Source organism: Carassius auratus, chromosome 7, assembly GCF_003368295.1.
Source record: "Carassius auratus strain Wakin chromosome 7, ASM336829v1, whole genome shotgun sequence".
In the NCBI taxonomy this organism is placed as follows: domain Eukaryota; kingdom Metazoa; phylum Chordata; class Actinopteri; order Cypriniformes; family Cyprinidae; genus Carassius; species Carassius auratus.
In genome coordinates this window covers 6,585,410-6,602,080 of record NC_039249.1, presented here as the reverse complement: position 1 = coordinate 6,602,080, position 16,671 = coordinate 6,585,410, and the positions used below count along the sequence as shown (strand labels likewise).

The window sequence follows — 16,671 nt, the reverse complement described above, 5'->3', positions numbered from 1 at the left end:
CAACTCATTCAGGGGGTTTGAACATCTATGTTCAGATGAGCTAGTGGACAGATAAAGGAATTTCAAGACAACAGTAGATGGTATTTAACAGAGAAATCTGCGTTTAAAAGACAGGAGGGTCTAGTTACCTTAAGATGGCCACCAAACGTGTCGAAGGAGAAGAACTTGCAGGCTTCATTGCCGTAACAGGTCGGCTCCATCTCCCCTCTGATCAAAATGTTGCGAGTCAGCAGTCCGACCTCTGCCCGCATGTCCACACCATCCACCTCCTCTCCGATGTGCAGGTACGCAGGTTTACCTGGAGGACGGACACACACACACATTTCCATCACACCACAGTTATGTAATCTTTCATAACAGGTGCGTCCCAATTTGCATATTAATCCACTATTCAGTGCTGTTTTGTAGAATAGTGGAAGTAGTGCATTTACACTGAAAATTATTAATAATCAAAAAACAACAACAAAGTAGTGAATTTTGATCACTTCTTGTTCTAAACTGTTGCAGCTGTAATTATGTAAAGGTAGACAGACAGACAGACAGACAGACAGATAGATAGATAGATAGATAGATAGATAGATAGATAGATAGATAGATAGATAGATAGATAGATAGATAGATAGATAGATAGATAGATAGATAGATAGATAGATAGATAGATAGATAGATAGAACAAATTATGAACAAATGAACAAATAACAGACAGACAGACAGACAGACAGACAAAGGAATGAACAAACCGCAGAGAGACAGACAGATAGATAGATAGATAGATAGATAGATAGATAGATAGATAGATAGATAGATAGATAGAAAAAATGATGATCAAATGAACAAACCACAGACAGACAGACAGATAGATAGATAGAACAAATGATGAACAACTGAACAAACAACAGACAGACAGACAGACAGACAGACAGACAGATAGATAGATAGATAGATAGATAGATAGATAGATAGATAGATAGATAGATAGATAGATAGATAGTAGGGGTGTAACGATACGCGTATTCGTATTGAACCGTTCGGTACGACGCTTTCGGTTCGGTACGCGGTACGCATTATGTATACCGAACGGTTCGTTGGAGTAATTAATTATATTTGAAAAAAAAAAAAAAAGAGAGAGAGAGAGAAATATAATGATATGCGTTCAACAAGGTAGCCCAATAACCCAAACAACGTAACAGGCAACGCCCCTGACACTCCCGAAGAAGAAAAAAACACCATCTTATATGTTTATGTTAGGCTACTCAGCAGGCGCTCGCTCACTCAGTACGCGCTGAAGGCTCGTTGCAAAATAGCCAATGCGTTTAACAGACTAGAAATGAGAAGATCCTCCAATAACCAACAGGTCTGGTGTTTGGGTGCACTTTGGATTCCCTTTAAGCTATAATGGTGATGGCAAGAGAGTGGTGGATAAAAAAACAACGGTATGTCGCATCTGCAACATGACAGGGTACACCAGCGGGAATAAAAAAAAAAAAAAAAAAAACACCAGCGGGAATATCTGGGATATATGCGTCAGTACTATCTGGGAAAAGACGAAAAAAAGGAGAAACATGCACGCAGCAAACTATCCCTGCAGCATTTAGAAACTATAGCTTACAGGGAATCCAACCCAAACACCAGACCTGTTGGTTATTTTAGGATCTTATATTTCTGGTCTGTTAAAGGCATTCGACATTTTGCAACGAGCCTTCAGCGCGTGCTGAGTGAGCGAGCGCCTTAGGGGCCGTTCACATATCGTGCCTAAAAACGCATGGAAAACGCTAAGCGCGTCTTTCTCCTGAGGCGTCTGTCTTTGCTAAGCAACAATGACGTGCTCTCTCCATGAGACGCGGAAATTTCAGCGAAGGATAAATGGATTTGCAGCTCTAAAAATCGCTTGCAGTAGCTCTGCTACTAAATTTATTTCAAAATTGCAATCCATATACAACTATGATCAGCTGATCCTTCATCTTGGCTGAGCTCTCAACGTTGTTACGGGAAAGGATGAAGCTGATTGGTTAGTTCTTGTCACATGACCCGCGGTGCGCTTGCGGCATTCTGAAAAGTTGAGATGTTTTTACATTTTGCTGTATCTAAAACGTATCGAACCGAACCGAACCGTGACATCAGTGTATCGTATCGAACCGAACCGTGAATTTTGTGAACCGTTACACCCCTAATAGATAGATAGATAGATAGATAGAACAAATGACAGAAAACAGAAAGACAGACATAAATTCTCCCAGTCTCAGATATATCTCTCAATCAATCATTTTCTGGTCTGTTTGTCTTCCTCCTTCAGAAAAAGTCAGTCTCACACATAATATATGAAGTTCTTCTGGACACCAGAAGTTCTGCAGCAGGACTGAGATCCGGCAGCAGACATACAGAGAAAAAGAGATTACGAGAGAAACAATACATGCAGAAATATATGAGAGAAGCAGAGTGAGAGAATTAGGCCAAATTAGGGAGAGCAAGCGAGACAATTCTTGAGTTATCATATATTTTTTGTGGGAATTTCATGGCTTAAATTGGAGAAGGCGTAGAGGGACAGAGAGAAAGAGAGAGATGTCATTCCACCCTCAGATATTCTTCCTGCCTGACCCAGATACTGGGCTGAAGCGGCTCCAGGACTCAGAGCTCATCTGATAATCACAAACAGGGATGCTCAGCTCTCTCCTTTTACCACATTGTCTTCCTCCGACGAGTCCCGAGAGACTGGGTCATGTTGACAAATTGCTCCTCCTAATGGATGAGATCCTCTCAATGCTGGTTTATTCATTTTTAAAATGACTACAGTCACTATACGGCCGGACCTTGAGTCTAACAGAATCAAGGGACACTTACAGATGTGTCTGGCACAGGAGCAGGACACAGAGAACGAGACCCAGAGGAAAGAGAAATCACAAACCAGATCTCTTTCAATTCTCAAATGCTTCTCCTTGGCACATGGAGATCTTTACCAAAGTCTCCTGCTTCTCAGATTTTTCCTCTGTAAAGGACTTTAATATTTTCATAAATTCCAGAAGAGAACTCAAAAACTAAGCCTCCAACCACTTTTTGTGCGATTAATAATAGACAAAATGAAAATGCATAAAAAATAGTGACATTTGCTGTCTCCAGCCTGTTAACGAAGCCATTTACACACATAATTTTGTGAATAGTGCAAACTGTATTGTATCTTTCACATCCCAAATCTTTGTAAAATAGTAGATTATTTAAATTAAAATTGTAGGGTCCATTAAAAAAAAAATCTATTAATTAAGCAAAAAAATAATTATAATAAAAACTGTTATCATTATATAATTCATAATTTTGAGGGTCCATAAATAAAATTACATGTTACATTACAAACACAATTTAATAATAATAATAGAACAGAGTTAACACTCCTTTAAAAATGACAGGAGCAACTTTATAGGTGCCGATTAAAGCATTAATTCTGTCATGTGACACAGTATTAATTTGAGTTGTCATCTAAAAGTGTTTTTGCAATATTTGAAGCATCAACATATAATTGAAAATTTTGATGTAAACCTTATTTCGCAAAATAAATAAATAAAAAATAATAATTAAATAAAAATAATAATAATCGGATGAAAGCAATTCAGGTGTAGTCTAATATCAGAAGTCTGCAATCCATTTCATTATGAGTGCTAAAATTTTTAATTAAAATTTTGCTTATTCACTAAATTGAGTTTCCTGAGCTTCGAAGAAACTTTCAGGTTTCTAAAATGAAGACAGATTTCACATCCCTGACTGTTTTCATTTAAAAACAAACAGCAGTCTGCAGCTGCCTAATTGTTGCTTGCCATTTTATTGTCTGCACGCTGATAAGATGAATTTCAATCACACACCTCAAGGTATCCGCATGCTTAGACTCACCATCAAATGAGCTGACAGCCAGCTGGCACCAAAGACACAGATGAGGAACAGGTCAAAGTTCACAACAAACATGGGTCAAACAGATTGAAACTGCTTCCTGGCCAGCACTGGGGCAAATCCAACAGATGGGTCTCTTTCCATCACCACACACACAGAGGAACCTGCAAAGCCCACTGAGTCAAAATTGACATCTATGCTAAGTCCGAACCATTGCCTAGTTTTGGTGCTCATGCAGGAAATAGGAGTTTGAATCTGGCTCACTTAACTAGACTTTTTTTTTACTAAAAAGGAAAGAAGTGTACAAACATAGGACCTCATACACACACACACACACACATGCACACACTCGTCCTGTGACTCCACATCCACACCCACACAACCAAAACACTTACACACCACCAAAAAACATCAACACTTCATTCACAGCCAAGTAAAAATACTCACCGCCCATCAACACCCAGCTAAATGACACAAGCACACAGAGCGATGCTGCATCAACACATGATTGCCTTCGCTTATGAACAAATAGAATGATCCAATCAGGGTGGGATGATGGGCGGGTTTGGGCGAGTCTGACCCTCCTAATTAAAAGAATATTGGTTAAGTTTAGCTCTATCACCAGCATCTGTGATATTTGTTAAAGCTATTTGAGATGAAAAGTTGTTTGTGAGACTACTTTTGAGAAGTAAACTTGAGTTAGTTATGCTTTATAAGTACTATGGGTAGAGTTATATATAAGCATTACATAATATAATAATGAAAAAAAAATAGAAACTACAAATAAATAATGTAATATAATATGAAACCTTTAGAACTCCCGAGTTGCTACAAACATTGTGAATACACAATAGTGTCTAGTTGTACAGGAGTTGTACAATTTGTTTTTAATCAACAAATTAAAATAAAAAAAGGATATTTCATATTATAAATAAATAACTCATATAAAAATTTAAAACTATAAATAAAAAATAAAATAAAATAAAATAAAATAAAGCAGCAATTAAAATAAATAAAATCATATTTTATAATGTAATAAAATATGAGACCTTTAGAACTTGTTCCAAATTGAATAATACACAGTGGTGTTCAGCTTGATGTTAAAATCCTGCCAAGCCAACAAAAAAACTATTTATAAAAATGCATAAGCTATATCTTGTATATATCAACATTATGTGTGTAATCAACATTTTTCTTGTTCTGTCCGCCTTCTTTTTTTTACTGAACATATTGCAATGCATGCAGGGATTGTTTTCTACAAATTTGGTCTATAGAATGCATTTCAGAAGACACAACAATCACGCTGCCTACCTTTCTGAACAGCCTTTTGTGTTGTAAGTGCATCTACAACGCCTTAAAACGCTTCCACTATGTGATTCGCACACTTGATACAATCGAGCTCATTTCTAACGCCGAGCTATACGCGTTCAGACAAACAAACACGTGCATTCGCTCAGCGTGAGTCAGGCATCTCCATAGACAACTGAAGAGGATTAAATGAGTTTCCTCAGGGCTGGAAAACTGTCTAATGGCTTTCATAGCAGTCTTGAAGTGAGAGAGCGTCCTACACTTCCGCATCAGAGACAGAAACACGGAGAGACAAGCGCTCGCCATCAATCTCCTGTGAGAGCATCATTAGAGCCGTATCAGCAACATGCATCTTTGAATTCGTCGTGATGAATACACCAGGCGCTTTGTTTTTTTGACATCTTCCCTTGTTTGCCATCACCCACGTGCGATGCAAACCTGCTCTAAAAGCGCAGGCAGTCGAGACAAATTACGACCCTGGCAGATAATGAATGCACAACCTCTGCTCCGCCAGAGGTCTCGGAGCGCAGACACGTGCGCATGCACACATTCAGGCCCTGGTTCTCAAGCAGACATGCATTCGGTGCCATTAAGGTCTTAATTGCAGGCTCTATTGAGAAATTACCCAGTAAACACACACATTCACTGTCACACACACACTGAACAGCCAGGGGTTGCTGACAGAAGGACCTACGTGAGCAGAATTTCAATGTGGTTCCAGTTTTGTCCATCTTTAATTAGTGTGTGTGTGTGTCTGTGTGTGTGTATGTGTGTGTGTGTGTGTGTGTGTGTGAGAGAGAGAGAGAGAGTAGCAGTGATGTGCACACTAGCTGAGCAGACCTTGACCTGTACTTTCAGTAACATCATATATATATATATATATATATATATATATATATATATATATATATATATATATATATATATATATATATATATAGAATAACATCTCATTATCTTTAATTCAGTTATGGAACAAACTGTATCTGAGGTGAGATGTTAATTCCCATTCGACAGACACTGCTTGCACACACACACACACACACACATGCCCAGCTATTAGAAAACACTTCTGCATTATACACACTGCTATTGCTCATACGATTAGTGAATCTGAACAAACCACTAACAGACTCATTAACTTTGGTGTGAAACTTGTTCTCTGCAGGTTGGGATACTTCAATGAAGAGGTACTTTTCTAAGCAATTAGACTTGATATTCGATTGTCAGATGATAAAATACACCCCACCCAAAAAAAATAAAATAAAAAAGCACTGAAGAGGGAAGCTGAACCATACAATGCAAAATATTATTATTTGCTCAAATTGCACAGAAATGTTTCAAATCAGCAATTCTAATAAAAATAAATCTTATTTGCAAAATAGCAATCAAGCATTTTAGAAATGCAAATCAGCATATTAGAATATTAGAATGATTTCTGAAGGATCCTGTGTATGTGTTAGTGTTTGGCGTGTGTGCATGTATCTATACAGAAAGCATCAACAATAACAACATATATATGTATATAAAATTATATTGTGTGTGTGTAATGTGTATACAGATACACATACATTAGGCATTAAAGCAACAGCATAATATCGCATGATATAAATGGCGAGCATCAATCCTTTTTCATTCACTCACTTTTCTTTTATTGTTGATGTTTTTCTATATAGATGCATGCATTTATTACCGTACAGCCAATGGCACCAGACATGTCAACGTAAGCATGTACTGATAAAATGCACAGCTTGAACGCACTATACCTTAAGTCACTTTAGATAAAGCATCAGCCAAATGCATTCATACTATATGTATACATCCATTCAATGTGTGCGTTTTCATCTGACAGATGTTTACTCAAAATATGACAATTAAAATAGAAGATGCTTTCCAGATGTTCCAAGTCTCTATGCATTAGACAACTATGCATGACGCAGATGAAGACCTTACTGACATAAATATATTCCCATTACACAGTTATGCATGTCGCATTATGACTTGGCAATGAAACAACAAATGTCAGCATTTCCAAAAGGCAATGCACTCAGCTAACTGTCATAGTTTAGACAATGTGATATACAATCGTTCAAGTGAATCATTGGGCGTATACCTGCACAGAACCCCAGAGCAGCTTCTGCAATGACAGGAATAGACATTATTGGGGTTTAATAAACCAGTGACTGGTGGCATGAGTCACTCTGCTGAAGGAGCGAATAAATGACTTAAAATAGATCCATCCTGTCTACTGAACGGAGAGCTGTCACCAATAATTTTGAGGAGGCTTGAGATGAGGAATCAACAAATGAACAGCTGGAAATGCTTTTAATGATGTTGAAACAGTTGTTTTGGAGAAAGAGAGAAAGCGAGAGATGAGAGGCTAAAAGAGACAAATAAAAAGAGTGTGAAGTTTAGAAAACAACCACAAAGTCTTACTAACTAGCACAGAACAAGAGTTTTCCTGCATACACAAGCATGTATCTCAGAAAAACCTGCTCCCATTAGGTGGCATGTTCATATGACGGACAGTTTTTCAGATTCAATCATTCATTAGTGACACCAAGTGACGTTGTTGTACAGCAACTGAGATCAGCAAACTGGCAGTACAGACAGAAAACTGTCACACAATATGATGACAAACAATAACTAGACTTTTCCGGAAGAGAGTGTGAGTGGTGCTTTTCTGTTCAAAAGGCTGTCAACATAATGCAATAAAGTAGTAACACTGGTTACATGGATATTAGCATTTAAGATAAAGATAACTTTGTTCAGCTTCCCAAAAGAACCCAGCGTTACATGATCAGTGGATGCGGTTTGTTTTTCTTTCGCAAGTGTGTTGTTTATAAACAAAGCCCAGTTTGATGCTGGATTCGCACATCGTTTGATACTGAAAGATGAAGCGGTCATTGCTATAAAAGATAAAGACAAGGATATTTTTATTTAAGTTATTTTTACATTATTAAATCTGATTTCTAATCACACACATTTGTTAATATTTTTTGCACTGTTCATTTTACAAACAACTAAACAGATTTGAATTGAATATGAATAAACATTAAAGAAACAGCATAATATTGCATGCTATAAATGGCAAGCATCAATATTAATCTTAATCTTAAAAATATAAATATTAATATTAATATTAATATTAATATTAATGTTAATGTTAATGTTAATAATAATAATAATAATACAAATAATAATGTATTTCTTTGTTTGTTTGAATAAATTGGATTGAAATCTGTCATACCTATAATTTATAAAATAGGCTTATATAAAATGCATATATTAAAAAAAAAATATTACAAGGAATAAATAAAACCTAAAGAAGTCGGTGACTAATCAGATAGAGATCTGTCATAGTTCAAAATTATAAATGGCCTTTGACCTTTGACAGGTAAAATAAGGTCATTATTCTTGTGAAAATTGGAACAATGGAATTTTTTTTTTCTTTTTTTTTCCTCAAATATAAGTGGATGAAGTTTACGCTTCAGTGATTAAGTTCAATTTAATTAAATTTTGTGCTGTAATTCTTTGATGACTTTGACAACTCTTGGCATTTAAAAATAGATAAGCTATCTTATACTATCACACAATTAAAATAATAATAATTATAATTAGATTGCTTGATCTTCAATTGTGTGTCCACTTTTAAGTATTTAGTTGCTTTGATATGCAAAGGATCTGCAAAGAAAGACATAAAGCACTCGCCTTTGTTCCCAGGCATTCTGTGCTTGATTGAAATGGAAAGGTGGATGAATTATTCAGAACATAAAAAACATACATTTAAAAAGCCACACACAGTCTAGTTCAACAGAAAGAAAACGGGACAGAGCTGACATTAGAAATAAAGAGACAGTGTCTGAAAAGAGAAACCGTCTTGCTATTACTTAACAGGTGCAATTGTGCTGATGTCCCACAACATTATGTATGGAAAGAGGAAAAGTCTCTTTGGAAAATCCTCAATGAGAAAGTAAAATATTAAAGCAAAACTGCTTATTAAAATATGGCAATGACATGCAAAGAAACCAAGTTTGCTAAGTCCTCAACAGCATGCTTTACCATATAATATAGGCTTCTACTATATATTTTGTTTAATATAGTAGGCTAGTTGGGGATTGAAACTTATTTTTTTTCTGCAGAAATAGGTGTTATGAGGAATCACACCCTTCTTAGGCTCTCTAAACAGCAAAAAACAACCTGAGCGCAGACTGTTCATATTATCCATTAGGAAAACTTTGCTGACTTTCTGATATGTTTTGAAAAGTATGCTTTGGAATGTTTTGGAAAAATGTTGAAGCTATTGGGAGGTGTTCTTATTGCTACAAATGCTGTGTTTCATTCAAAGTCTGAGAAAAATTATGTGGAATATTCTGGTCTCATATTCCAAAAAAAAAAAAAAAAAAACATTCCATTGCACAAACGTTTAATAAATTGGAATATAGCATTTGCTTTAGAGATGTTTGTATATCAACAACATCATCCCTTGGTTTGTATTACAGAAACATTCTAAATTAGAATCTTTTTAGTAACCATGGTGATTTCAGTTAAAATGCCAATTAGAACACTGAACTTTTCATATTTTGAAGATGGCACTCTTCTGTAATGGCTTTCGCAGACAAATTGCAAAGGATCAACAATGCAGCTAACATTTGTTTTGTGTAAAAGAAAAGATCAGAAATGATTTACTGTCCCTGCTGGGTTTTTTATTTTATTTTAGTTTTTATCATGGTCAGGTCTCTATTCAAGCTTTTGGTCACACTGTTTTCCTTCAATAAGCACAGGTTGGTTTTTATTTATTTTTGGAACTGATTGAGTGTAGTCCTCATTGATCTGAGCTCATGCACCTCAGTTAACATTGCCAAAACTATCCACAGATAATGCCCTTTCCACTCAGAAACTGAGGTGCATAAGCTCAGAGCAATGAGGACCGCATAATCTGTTCCAAAAAGAAATACAAAACCTGTGCTAATTAAAAGAAGGCATGTTGACAATTCAAGACTTTGTGATAATTTAGCATAATGAGGGATTTACAAGGAATCTTTAAAAGGCTGGTAATTTTTGACAAGGAACACCAATTTAGGTCAAATATTTTCAGCACACAGCGCCAGAGTTAAAGGTGATTTCTCTTTTTCTCTCTGTTAAAATATATCCAGAATGGCCCTTTTCCAAGTTGAATGAAACACGGCAGTCCAGCGGAAGTTATCAAAATGGCAAATGTCGCTAACAGTGTCATTAAACAATTACAGACAACGTGGAACCTTCATACACTTTATGCAGACATTTGTAATGATTTTCAGAGCAAAACATCATAAGTGAATCTTGATTCTGTCTGGTTTAATTTTCCGCCTGGCATGCATCAGTAAAAACACTGGAGAAAAAAGGCGGATTGTTTGAGGTAGAGTTGAGCGCTGGAGTGATGGGATCTGTCAGCAGTCCTAAGTCACTGCACAAATAATAAGGGCAAATTGTTAAAAGAATGTGAAAGTACATTGTGTCCTTTCTGTGTGCAGAACGCTTGCGAGACTGTTCAAACCACAACATCTTCAGAGAGAGCAATTATCTGTGAGATTTGGAAGTTGACTGCAGACGTGCTTATTTTGCATAATTATTTAACTGAAATATGATTAATTCAAATCCTATTGCTTGTAGTAATGCAACGCAGCAACAAAGTATTAATCCTTTCTGTCGTGTGGTCCATTAAAAATATTTAAACCATTAAAATGTAAATTAAACTGAGAAGAAAACATGCATAAGGCTTGTTTTAGAGAGCATATCCTGAATGAAGTTTATTTTTCCTACCTTATTTCCAGATTTGAAATTGTAGTAGATACTAAGAATTGAATCTTGAATTTATCTTGAATTATGTTAATGTTTCCTAACCCAAAGCGTTTTTTTCATGTTTAGAGGCACAGTTCACCCAAAAATGAAAATGTGCTCACCCTCAGGCCATCCAAAATGTAGATGAATTTATTCTTCATCAGATTTGGAGAACTGTAGCATTTCGTCACTTGCTCACCAATGGATCCTCTGCAGTGAATGGGTGCCGTCAGAATGAGAGTCCAAACAGCTGATAAAAACATCCCAATAATCCACACCACTCCAGTCCATCAGTTAACATCTTGATAAGACAAAATCTGCATGTTTTTCATTCTGACGGCACCCATTCACTGAAGAGGATCCATTGCTGAGCAAGTGAAGTAATGCTACATTTCTCCAAATCTGTTCTGATGAAGAAATTGTTTTACATCTTAGATGGCCTGAGAGTGAGTAAATATTCAGCAAGTTTTCATTAGTTAAAGTATAAACCTTATAAAAAAAAAAAAAAAAAAATTATATATATATATATATATATATAAAAACAGACAACACACACACACACACACACACACACACACACATATATATACATTCCAAAAACTAGATCGAAAGACAACCTGAGACAACCAGTGAGAAGTCTAAAAATGCAACAAATGCATGCACAAGACTGCAAATCCAGTGGCTTTGTGTCAATATGCTTCTTCTAAATCCCTTATGAAATCCATACCTGCCTTAATTCAACCCAACAGCTGCATCAGCAAACAGAAAAGTGTCCTTTATGTATATGGAATTCAGATTTAAATAAGCCGCTCTTTATCCAGAGATACACCATTTGCAAATAACTGAAGCAGCGAGTTTAAAGAGATTTGTAAAACGTCTTGTCCAAGTTTGTCCTCTATTGCTGAGTGGATTCAAATTTCTACAGACCTCACAATAAGCAGAGTGTACTACAGTTATCAAAACAGTGGATTTTACCATGGTAGATATGAATTAGCCAATGCACTGTATGCATACATAAGTAATATTTATAATAAGCCTAAACTATCACAATAAAATGTGGCTGTTTTTATCCTTAACTTAAAATAAAGCATTTTCTGAGGAATCTGGTTGAAGACAGATGTTTAATGCAGCATAACATCACAGCTAATGATCTAAAAGTGAACTTTAGATCTAACTTGCAAATAATTAATGACTACAATGGGTATCTTTTTTTTAGAAATGGAAACATAAATTGGAAAATTGGACATTTCTAAACATTTCAACACCTACCTGTACTGATCTTTTTAAATAACCACAAATTAACCTTGATTAAGGCATTTTTGGATGTCTTCATGCCTTCAAATAACCAAAAAAATAATAATAATAATAATTTTATGGACCTATCTAAATGAATCTGTTTTACTTCATTTAAACATATTACTTATGATATTCTAACCATCGTTCAGTTTTACAGTGCACCTGAGAAGCAACATTTCCGCCATTGATTCAAAACAGAAAGTAGTCCTTCAATACCAGAAGTAAGTGAGCCAAATGTGACTCTGTCAGGGGAAAAACTCCCTAGACAGCAGGTTTGATGAGCAAGAGACCTTAGGAAGAACCAAGACTCTGCTTCAGAAAGAAAAGCATCTCTCCTCTCAGCAGAGAGTAAATCCTGCAGTCACTGCTTCTCTGCTTTGACCGAGAAAAGGTTTGCTAGCACATATCTCTGTGTTGGGTACAATAAAGCAAGTTAAAAGGAGAAAAAACTAGAGAATGTGATTGCTATCGTTTTGGCTCTTGCTTTGAGAACTAGGATGCTCATTTTAGCAAAATGGAAAAAATGGCACAAAGCCCAGAAACATCTTAGATCACACCATTCTATAGCAAATTGAGCAACTTAACAAGAGGAGCAATTGTTAAAGAAATGAACAAGACAGCGGCTACAACCCTGACAGAAGCACAGAGCATATTGGAAGAAAAGAGAGAAGCTATCCCAACTTTACCCATTGTTCCAACACTTTAAAAGAGATCTGGTCAAGAGCGGCTAAAGAAGTGACTTCTGGGAGAGGCTGACATTAAGACAAACCTGAAGTTTGCTACATGACATCTGACAAAACCGACAATCTTTTGCAGTCTGATGACACTAACTCTAAACATTTTGGTCTGAGAGTGAAGTACTATATTTAGTGCAAAGCAAACCGCCCACGAAACACCATTCTGAACCAACCAGCATCATGGTCAGCAACCAGAGAAATGCTTTCAGGGCAAAATCATCCTTCAGCAGCACAATAACCTATGCTCGGCTTCAAAACATAAACTGGAGCTGAATGACTGCTTACTGCCTACAGAAACAAGCTAAAACGGTCATATTCATAGACAGTTTTGTTTTAGTTTTTTTGAAGGAAAGTAATGCTTTTATTTAAATAAAATTAAATTGAATAAAAGTGAAATTAAAGACATTTATAATGTTACAAAAAATTATATTCCTGAATAAAAATCCTTATGGAAAAATGTTTCTCAGTTTCCACAAAAATATGAAGCAATGAAACAATTGATAACAATCAGAAATGTTTCTCAAGCAGCACATCAGCATATTAGAATGATTTCTGAAGAATCATGTGACTGAAGACTGGAGTAATGATGCTGAAAATTCAGCGCTGCATCACAGGAATTGAATTATTAATGTATTCTTCTCATTTTAAGTCTTACCCACCATTATATTTTTATTCTATATATATATATATAGTTTCAGGTTTAGTAAAAAGCTCAATCAACAGCATTTATGTCATAATGTGAAATAGTTTAGACTCACACCTAAAAATGTACCTCCTTTTTTTTATATTTTATTATTACAGCAACTAAGTTGCTAAATTGAACATGCATATTGTTTACTGTTTTTTAAAGACAACTAAAACCAGAAAAGTTAAAGTGTCAGATTTACTAACAGTGCCAACGCAAAAAAATTTTGCCATTAAAAAAAACTACTGTCATGATTTACTAAAGACATGCAAAGAATAATTACAGAGGAAAAAGCTGAACAGTTATTTTTAGGCTGACCTTGTTGCATATGAATTTGTTGAAATTTCCCTTTCAGATGCAAAATTCATTGGAGGACAGTATTTAATACAAGGTGATTCACCAAGATTTGACGTAGTCAACTGACTGGTATTTATGCCAATATTTGACATGCTTCCTATGTAGATAGGAGATCTTGAAGAGATTTTGAAACAGAGCCTATTAAATAGTTTGACAAAAGGTTAGTATTCTGGAAAGGCCCAGCTAGACTTCACAGACTTCAATCCAATTGAATTTGTGGTATGACTTGCTGAAATTGCAGTCCACTGATGCGCTACATCTAATTTGGAGAAAATTATTTTAGCATTAAAATCAGGAGGTGTAGCAGGAAAAAATTCAAAGGAATTCAACAGAGGAAATGCTTTCCGTCAGCCATTGTTGAGTTAAATTCCTGAATATAATTAAACCAAAGGAAGATAAACACAGGTCAGCTTTAAACAGAATGAAAAGTCACACACACACACACACTTCAGCCTCAAAGTTCTCTAGAACAGTCATCTTTGCTTTTAAATGCAATATGCTTTTCCTGAATCTGATGTAAGTCATTCAAACCCCGGGAGAATGAGGATGAAGGGATTTCTACAAGGCGTATATTTAAAATTCGAACACTTTTGCGCCTGTGAGGAAGTGTTTTTCTAACTGCTGGGACTCTACATTTTCTCTGATGCAAAATTTCATCTAATGCCTCCAATCACCTAGTTTCAGTGAATTGTCATGATGAAATCCTGTTGACAGCACTGAAGTGTCACAGACAAAGACGGCAATCAGCTCGCTGTTATTTCAGCCATACTTTACATTAGTGAATTACGACATCAACTCGCATAATTTCAAGTTTATATATCACAATTGTGAGGAAAAAGGTAATAATTATCAAAAAAGTCAAACTTACAATTTTATTATTATTATTATTATTATTGTTATTATTATTTTTCACCCTGTGGTAGAAACTAGTATCCATAAATTGAAAGCAAACTTTTCAGTACACATTTCCTTTTCTGATTCACAGTTCTGTCTAATAATTCACAATCAGAACTGTTAAACAGAAACAGTAAATTAATGAAGAGATTGGAAGCTCGATGTACTCAGATGCTGGTGTTCTCAGCACTGTCAAAATAAATGTCACACTTCCAACACACTGGCCAAATAGAAAAACGTATCGGCCGATTTAAAAAATCCCAAATGTCAAGTGATATATCAGCCGACATTCACACATTCGATGCAGTACATGGACCTAAAATTCAGCATTGCTTTACACTTTTAGTGAGGAGTTTTAAAGCTATAACTGACCTTCCACTTTGATCTGGTTCCTCGTGCAGGAAGGACAAGGCAAGATGCTGAACTCCTCAGCCTGGTGCATGGAGTAATCTGTGCTGGCCACCACAATCCTGTCGCCGAATGTCCAACCCTGAGGTTCATCCGCGAGCTCCAGAATACTGCAGTTCGACAAGGTATCTATAGAGATGGAGGCCTGTGGACGCACTGTTGAAAGACACAATGCAAAAATATTTAGCATGCACATATGGTCAATAACTGTCATGCCCTATAAAAAGATTTATGTGCATTGTTAGTCTAATCTGATCTAAAAGCCATTAAAAATGCATAAAACGTGTGCATGAGCTACATTTAATCTCATATTGTATTTTATACATGACCAGTCAAAAATTTACAGAAACGTTTGATCTAGTTTCTAATTAAATGATTGATAGATGATCCCCTTAAACCAATTTTACTCATAAATCAAATAGGGAAAGACATTTAATGAAAGTAAAATCCCTGAGACATACAAGGTTACATGATGACACGGTCGTATTTTACATGTCAACGTTACTGGGAACTTTATTCTTACTTTAAGGCATTTGGCAGGTGCTTTTATCCAAAGCATCTTGCAGTACATTAAAGCAATACTTTTCATATGTGTTTCTCAAGAATCAAACTCATGTTCTTAGAGTTACTAGGGCATCTTTTATGTATTTGTATCCCCTAAAAGAAAAACTGAACACATTAAATCTGAAGTAATGAATTTTGAAAGTATTATTAATCATACTTTTTATCATGCATTCCTTGTTAAGCATGAGAAAATACATCAAAAAAGTTCACATAATGGCCACAATCTGTCATAATGTGACAAGAATTTTTCAAAATGTCTTTCAAAGCAAAGGCAAACCAGATGGTGAAACTTTCAAGCTATGGCAGCATGTTACACGAATGGCATATTATCAACTAGCCTGGGCAGAATTCTTTAGACAGACAGTGGTTTGGATTAACAGAAACCAATTTTAACCAAAAAACAAGATGTTCTGATCCATTTTGTGGAAATATTTGGCTGAACAATCCAATACTTTGGGAATTTCAGTGACCTCTGAGTTCTCTTAAAATCATTGACAGGAGGAGCGCAAAATGTGTCACTTAGAGGATGTGGACCTGCAATCTTTGAGAGCAGTCTAACTTTGATTGACAATAAAGTGTCCGTTTTGGTGCACTCATGCTCTCCAGATTATGTTTAGCGGAATAAAAATCAATGTGGAAAGTAGAACTGGTAGTATATTTCCGAAGCTTTCTCATCCATTTTGGTCTAAATATAGGCCGCAAAGTGCACACTTTATTCGACAGGTGGAA

At 35.8% G+C, this 16,671-nt stretch overlaps 1 protein-coding gene across 3 annotated transcripts in view; it reads right to left on the bottom strand.

The window, feature by feature from the left end:
• Window positions 1-16,671, bottom strand: part of cemip (cell migration inducing hyaluronidase 1) — a 113,297-nt gene that overhangs the window by 26,001 nt on the left and 70,625 nt on the right. For all 3 annotated transcript variants that reach the window (XM_026266910.1, XM_026266912.1, XM_026266911.1), the window contains 2 exons: window positions 15,343-15,534; window positions 129-298 (listed from right to left, as the gene is read on the bottom strand). In XM_026266910.1, the coding sequence (XP_026122695.1) occupies window positions 129-298; window positions 15,343-15,534 (362 nt within the window). The remainder of the gene's footprint in view (window positions 1-128; window positions 299-15,342; window positions 15,535-16,671) is intronic.